The 8,083-nt window shown below is 42.1% G+C and overlaps 1 protein-coding gene across 1 annotated transcript; it reads left to right on the top strand.

The window, feature by feature from the left end:
* The first annotated feature begins 1,736 nt into the window (after window positions 1-1,736).
* Window positions 1,737-5,356, top strand: KCNK18 (potassium two pore domain channel subfamily K member 18). Its single transcript, XM_063406427.1, has 3 exons — window positions 1,737-1,953; window positions 3,028-3,174; window positions 4,545-5,356. The coding sequence occupies exons 1-3, from the start codon at window positions 1,737-1,739 to the stop codon at window positions 5,354-5,356; spliced, it is 1,176 nt and encodes a 391-aa protein (XP_063262497.1).
* Window positions 5,357-8,083: the final 2,727 nt, after the last annotated feature.

Raw genomic sequence — 8,083 nt, 5'->3', positions numbered from 1 at the left:
TTGAAGCAGATTTCTGCTTGCTTCTTTTGATAGCCCTCAATTCTGCCTCCTGAAGAGGCTGCAGAGAGCTGATCCCTCACCTGCTCTCTCCAGAACACCTGGGAGGCTGAAGACTGCTGGGATATCATTCCTCAGTCACAAATTTTCCTCCCTGGCCAACGACTGCTCAGTCATTCTTTGTTTGAAAGCTCTCCACACCTTCAGCCATCCTTGTTGCCTTTGGAATTTTCCCAGTTTTTAGCTGTGCTGGTTGAGAGCAGGGTGGCAGAGCCACGTTGGCTCCTCCAGGGGTGTGCAACCCCTGCACGTGTACAGAGCTGTCCAATGTTTGAGTCTCTATTGCAGCAATTCCCAGCAGAAAGGACACCAAGCCCCTGTGCAAACCTCCAAGCACGACCTCTCAGGAAGTCCTGTTGCTTTTGAATTATGAACATCAGCAGTTTTTAACCCTGTGTTTCAGGTCAGTGGGGGTAAAAAATAAAACAGAGATTGACTGCAAAAAAAAGATTTATGGATCTATTGCCAAAAAGCAAGACTGAGCCAACAAGGCAGGTAACCAGAAAAATATCAAGCACACAGATTTATTTTTGTCTTAGCCCTACAAGTCTCATTTTTTATAGTGGAGACTTGCAGGCTGATGAACATAAACTATCTTCTGATGGAATTTGCTGAGAGTTTGAGCTAGAAGAAATCATTGTAAGCATGTAGGATTTCTGTGTGGACGTGTGGACATGTTCCATATATACAGCTCAGCAGATCTTGGATGCACAAGACTGTTTCAATTTTTAATGAAAGATGCCTGGAGATGAAATATTTAACACCTCTTTCTGTAAAGTCCAACTCCTCTTACTACCACTACAAAAATTACAAAGGGCAGTGGTACTGCTTGTTGCTACAAGTGTTTCAGAGTGAAGGATGAAAAGAAAGGCTTTATTTTAAAAGTTGGATAGAGTTTGCAAAAATCACTAGCCCTGAACTGAATCTTGCAAGTTTCGACTTACTAAGGTCAGTGGGAATTTCATAATCGAACCTTCTATTTGTACAGGAAGATTTTATTCAAGTGAGAACTATGAAAAACCTTTTTGACTCTTTTTATTTTATTTCTTCTTGGGAGAAAAAGAATTTAAAATTCAAAAGACCCTCTTTTCAAAGACTGAGTGATATAGAAAGTTCTGTAAACTCTCTGAAAGAGAAATTAATTGTTCTACGGTCTGCCCAGGGGTTACAATTAGTGCCATCCCCTTCTTTTGATTAATTTTAAATTTTCCTGTTTGTTTCTGGGGGAAATCTTTAAAGAGCTCCATCCCTTACAGCGTGCATTTTCCCTGCTGGGTGCTGGAAGTGTTTCTGCTCTATCAATGGGAAACTCCTGCTCAGGAGAAGGGACTTTAAGCAGGAGCTGGCTCCAGTGGAAGCCCACAGGAGCTGGTAATCCATGTGCATTACAGTGTGGCTGATCAATAGTAATTCAGGGACAGAGCGGCGTGGCGTCACCTGAGAAGGATTTCAGGGCTTGATCAGTTGTGCTCCTTTTCCGTGGGGACTGTAGTGCAATCTTCACTTATAAAGACATGTGATCTGAAAGCCTGAGGCAGAACAATCCCTGTTTTCACAGCAGAAGCTTTTCTTGGCTGCAAAAGCTTTTACATCCTCATCTTTCTTTCTAAAAGCTGTGTCTTCTCCACAAAATTATATATTAAAACAAACAAACAAACAAACCATAGAACGAGCTCAGGATGGCAACAACATCACAGCCTCTGCGAGGTAAAACGACATGTAAAAAAATATTTTGGGCAGTGTTTCCTCATGCCTGCTTCATTCTGTCTCTTGTCATCTATGCTTTTCTTGGGGCTCTCATGTTTTCCCACATTGAAGGTACCCGGGAGGTCACTGTAAATGAAGAATACAGAATATTTCTGCAGAATTTGACCTTCCTCGCCAGAAAGTTATCAGGTATGTACTGGAATTTCAAAATGACTTAACTGTTCAGGGAGCTACCCCTTCTCTTGCTTTTTGAATGAGTTCTTTTTTTTGCTTTTGAAGACTTTTAAGATACTGACAGCTGACCGTGCAAACAGGATTTTCCCTCTGCCTAGCTAATGACTGCAGTTTTCTCCTTTAGCTGCAATTTTTGACTGCAAGCTTCCCCAGTCCTTGTGTTCCTGCCTGCAAAGACTTTTCCTGAGTTGCTTGTGTTCTCCCTTTTGCCCAGGTTACCTTTTGCCCAGGTTCTTAATGAGCAGCTGAGACTCCTGTGGTGTTTTCTGCAGTTTGCTGGGGGATGAATCTCTCCCTCAGAAAGTTTCTCCAGCTCCCTCTTCCCTGCTCTGAGCTTCCCTAGCAGCCCTCTGGTGATGGGATGCTCAGAGGGAGACGGGTGCAGTTCTGCACCCCAGACCCAGGGATGCTGGTTGGAAAAACTTTGGAAAAGAAAAGAGGGGTTAGAAATCCTCCTGGGTTTGTGACAGAGCTTGTACATGGGCTTAGAGCTTCACTCAGGTAGCTGTGCTGACACAGTGATCAGTTTGGGACAATTAAAAAAATGTAAATAATGTCCTTTCAAGCAAGGCTCAGCCACGGGGAGGAGGAATAAGGGTTGCAGGCTCTGGGATTCACAGCAGGGCACTGGGCAGTGACATCCAAGAGGTTCATGTTGGTTCCCTACTGCTGACCCCACGTTTCTTAGTGTCTTTGGGTCAAAAGGAGACTCATCTCCTGGGAAGTCCAAAATTAATCAGGACATTCAGGCTGGAAGCTGATTATTCAACCATCTTGTCCTGCATCTTTCTATTAATGTAATTTGTTCCTTGTATTTTTATTCACCAAAACCACTGAACCCACCCGATTTTTTCAGAAGTGGGGGTGAAGAGCTTGAAGGGGGAGGGTGAGAAGGTGAATATTTTTTATCTTTTAAGAGAATATGAGCAAATCCTCAGCTGGAGTGTATTTCACTGGGGTAAGAGGCAGGCTGCTCCCAGAGTGGTGGTCTGCAAACACTCACTGTGCCTCCTGCCGTGGCTGTGACAGATAATGTGACAGAAAATGACAAGATGTTTAAGGACGACATCCGTGAGCTTTTCAACACCGCTGACCCAGTCTGGTTCATCAATCCAGAAGAGAGGTGGAGTTTCTTTGGCTCTCTCTTTTTTTGCTGCACAGTTTTCACAACTGTGGGTAAGTACAGAGGTAAAGTAACACTCCTCAGAATCAATTCCTATTGCTGCTTTCTCTAATGCATTTCTTCCAGAGAATTAAAACCACCCTAAGCAACCAACCAACCAAGCAAACAAACAAAAACATCCCTTTTAAACCCAAAGCCCAAACCCCCTTGAATTTTTCCCCTGAGTATTGATGATGAGTCTGCAACTGGTTCTGCAAACACAGACTGCAGAGGGATAGCTGAGTCACAGAAACAAGTCAGAATTTAGTAACTAGTGATGGTACACACAAATTAACTGCATCATTGCATGTGTACTATAATATCTATTCATATATGAAGTGCACAGGACTATTGAACTAAAAAGAAATCTCCATTTTTCAGTCAAACCTTATCCTTCCCGCTGTTGTGTGTCCTCTTGGGTAATGTTTTCTTCTCTGGAAAAGGTAATTCATAATGCATATATTGTCTTTCAATTGCTTCTGAGGTATTTATGTCTAATCCAGCTTTGTTAATCTGTGGTTCTGTAATTAACCACGGCGTTCACATTTCTCTGGGTTAACAGCACATGATAGTGTTTAAGTCACACCTTTGAAATCTTTCAGTCTGACTTCATATTTCAAAGGAGGACCTAGATCAAATAGAAACATCTGCTCTGATTTTGGCTCCCTCTGCATTGCTAAATACAACTCCCAAAGCTACTTTTATCCCTTTGTTAATCTTTCTCAAATGCTGGCAAGTACAGGCACTGTCTATCCAAATTTGTCATAATCAAAGCTGGATGGGAAATATTCCCACAGCATTGTATCAAATTGCAAAGACATTTCTCCACTGCAGTAGGATGTACTCAAATCCCAGCATGGGTATGCATTTTACTGTAAAAGAAAAGCTGAACCTTAAAAAAGAGCTTATCCTCCACAAGGAACAGAGTCAGAGCTGATGTACTCACTCAGAGCTCTTGTGTGCTGTGTCTCAGCTCAGACCCTCATCTCTTAGGTGACTGTTCCAACTCAGCTTCTTGCAGTTTGAAGACAGAAATCTGGGTGGTCAGAGACACGCTGGGGATGTGACCGAAATCCTCAGCCCTGTGAATATTTCCTGGAACAAACAGCAGCCAAGAACTTTCGATAGGGGATGTTTTATGAAGGATGTCTTCTGAAGGATGAGGAGGAAAATGGTTGTTAACATTTAATACAGTTACTATAATACCAGTGTTTTCTCCCACTATAATGGAAAAGCACTGACTTACAGTTTGAGTTTCATATCCAATATGTTAGAGGAAGGAAATATAAATACCCTAATTGGATTTAGGGAAAGGGCATATCTTCTGCTCCAGTGTTATGTATCACATCTCTCTCTTTCTCTTCCCTTCCCCTTCTTGTTCAAGGTTATGGCAATACCTACCCTGTGACACGGGCTGGGAAGTACCTCTGTATGTTGTATGCTTTATTTGGGATCCCTCTGATGTTCCTGGTCCTGACAGACATGGGAGACATCCTTGCCACCGTCTTATCCAAGTCCTACAACGAGTTCAGGAAACTACAGTCAAAAATTCTTGCCTCTAAACTCTTTTCTGGATCCACGTGCAGCAAAAGGCATGAGCTGAAATCCAGGGCACAGTCTAAAATAGTCATCAACGAGCCCCTGACCATTGTGGAGGTGCTGAGGAGTCAGTCGGGCGCCAAACGGAGGCCGGCCAAATATCGCAACGTGGAGCTGTTTGAAATGCTAATTGCCAGGGAGAGCAAAAACACACCACCAGCAAGAAACAGGAGCATGGAGAGGTGGAGCTCGTGTCCTGAGCTAGCCAGGGAAAAGCCGGTGTCCAGGGTAATTGAGAATTTCGACAAAATAGGAAAAGAGTTAGAGAAGTTAGACGTGCCCATTGTACTGATGGTGCTCGTTATCTTCGTGTACATCTCCTGTGCAGCTGCTATTCTTCCAAACTGGGAAAAAAATATGGATTTTCAGGAAGCCTTTTATTTCTGCTTTATCACCTTGACCACTATTGGATTTGGAGATACAAAACTGGAACACCCCAAGTTTTTCTTGTTTTTTTCCCTCTACATCATGATTGGCATGGAAATTGTCTTCATTGCTTTTAAGCTGGGCCAAGACCGCTTAATAGTTCTGTATAAAAAGGTGATTTCATTTTGTGCAGAGAAAAATATGCCATCAAAGAAGATCTATCCAAAATAAGAGCACTCGTTTCTCCTTCCCTTGTCAGCACTGGCCACTGCAATGAGATGAAATTGTTTCTGTGCATTTCTGCCTTGGGCTGGCAGGTGCCACATTTTAATCTGATTTCCTCTGAGAAATGACTGTGAAATGGCTGAATACCTCTGGAGGCGTTTGGTGAAGGCATCTCCAGGGAGTACTTTCCAAAGGGGTCCCTTCTCCTAAACAATCAAAGATGCTGCATGATGAAGAAGCTGAAGGCTCTCCCTGACATATTTTGCAAAGCTTTGACTTGCTGCAGCCTTTCTGTCCCCTCTCCTGCTGCAAGCCAATTCAGGAATTCTGTTTTCAGTATTTTGTATTCAGAATTTTGTCCAAACAAGGCACAGATCTCCTGGAAGGCCCTGAGCTGCCACCTTCTCTGCAGGGCCAGCTGTGTCTGTCTGTCCTGAGCTGTGACACCCTGCTGCTGCCATCTGCTCATCATCATCAGAGCTGGGGAGGAGAGGCACAGATCCAGCTGCTGTGTGTGGCAAACATCACCCCTTGCACCAGGGAAATGTTCCAGGCAAAGGAAGGACACCGCATTTTTCCATCTGTCACCTGTCCAGAAGCCGGACAGAGAACTGCTCATCTGTTCAGGGCTGAAACCACTCCTGCTCCACCATGATCCGTGATGTGTGTACTCAGCCTGGAGTCAGTGTGTGCTTGTGGCAGGTTCTGCTCCGTGCTGGTGTCTGGGAGGGCACACAGCAGACCTGGAGTGGCTGCAGCCCTGGGGGGATGCTCCACGTCTCTGCTGTTAAAGAAGCACAGGTTGAACACCCACCCCAAGGTCCCCACTCCTCACCCACATTTCACTCTGGACCTCTGGGAGCTCCCTGGCACCTGCAGAAGGAAAAGCCCACCTGTTCCACTGGGATGTGGGGAGGATCCTGTACTTGTATAATTATACAGCACATTAGGATGAGAATATCATTGTTTCTTCAAGATTTTGCTTATATACTTATATTATTAATAAATTGAATTGTCTATAATAGCTTTTCATTAAAACCAGTAATTTAGAAAAAAATATATAATTCATATCAAAGAAACCACTAACTTTAATTAAATACCTTTTAACTTGTAGATGATATGCATGCCCACTTAATATGAAAATCTCTAAATAATAAAAAATGCTTGATTATTACAGAATGTACAATATTCTCCATTAGCAAATTTACCAGTTGGAGCTGAGATTTTCAGAATATTTACATGCCATCTTATGTCTGTTGCACTCCATGTATATGACAATTTGTATTCAGTCTTTATTAATAATTAGATGCAATTAAGCATTGATGATATGCAAGATATATAATGACTGATAGAAAATGTTTTATAAAAATAAAAACTACAGAAGCTGGAAGAAACTTTGGTTAACTCATGTTTGCTGTGATTTTTGCCTTATGGAGAAAGTCCTTCCATTCATATCATTGCTCTCATATTACTTGATTTTGTGTCTTCAGATTAAAAATCAGTGTAGAACTTTGGTACAATGTCAAAGTTCTCAGAAATCAAAGAAAGGACTTGCATGATATTGTGGGCTTTGGACCAGATAACTGCACTTCCTGCCCCTCAAGGTTTTCCTTGTGATATTCTACACCCATCAGCATTTTTAATAACTGGTCTTCATGTAATTCAATTTGTTTCTGGCATATCAGTGGGATCTCATTTATGGAGAGCAGTTAATTGTGAATTTATGCCCTATATATTTCTCATTGGCATGGCATCTTAATACCTTACCATTTACTTTATGGATTTAGGGGAATTTTGGCTGGATTTACAATAGGGATTCTGCACCAAATCATTCTATTTATGGCCAAGGGATGGCAGTAAACAGCTTTCTTTCCTATTGAACCTGTCAGTTAAGGAGGATAAAAATCGATTTTGTAGAAGGAGAGGGAACAAATCACATAAGCATTACCCTCTATAAACCAATAATGCATGTGAGTCTTGAATATTGTGCACCGCTCTGGTCCTTCACCTCCCAAAGGATATGTAAATTTGGAAAAAAGTTATAGCCCAGGGTAAAGGATGAAGAAAGACAGGGAACAACTTCCACACAGGACATGTACAGCAGCTCTCTAGTCTGGAAAGAGGTGAGAGGCTGATGGAGAGATGTATAAAATTACCAGGGCTCAGAGAAGGGAAACAAGGAGTGATGGAATGATTTTCAAACATCTCTCACTATGAGAGCTTGGGCTGACAAATGAATCCCACGTGTGACAGGCTTAAGAAAAGAAACAGAAAGAAGAGAAAATGGTCCTTCACACAACATATAATTAAGCTGTAGATACTCCTTGTCTTGGGAAGATGTGGCAATTAAAAGTTCCCATTAGATCAATGAGAGATGGGACAAAACCATGAAAGAAAATCTTCAAAAACAATTAAATCCAAAGATAACAATTCTTGCTCAAACAATCACTGAGATCTAAACTGGAGATGAGGAGAAACCTCTCTACAGATTTTGCTGTCTTTGTTTTCTTTCATTGCAACCTGCTGTGTCTCAGAGGCAGAAAGTATTCTGTCCATCCTGTTCTGGCCTGATTTCCATCCCTGCAATGCACAGAACCATATTGCTATAGAGCTAAAAAACCACACTCAGCAAATCTAATGCCTGAATAGATATTTAGTTTCACATTTGTGTTCCAGGTAGACAAATAAGTCCAGTCTGGTTGTGCAAAATATATCACCAAAAATTGTGATTTA

The sequence above is a fragment of the Prinia subflava genome, chromosome 9 (genome assembly GCF_021018805.1).
Source record: "Prinia subflava isolate CZ2003 ecotype Zambia chromosome 9, Cam_Psub_1.2, whole genome shotgun sequence".
Taxonomy (NCBI): Eukaryota; Metazoa; Chordata; class Aves; order Passeriformes; family Cisticolidae; genus Prinia; species Prinia subflava.
This window is presented reverse-complemented; position numbering and strand designations above follow the sequence as displayed.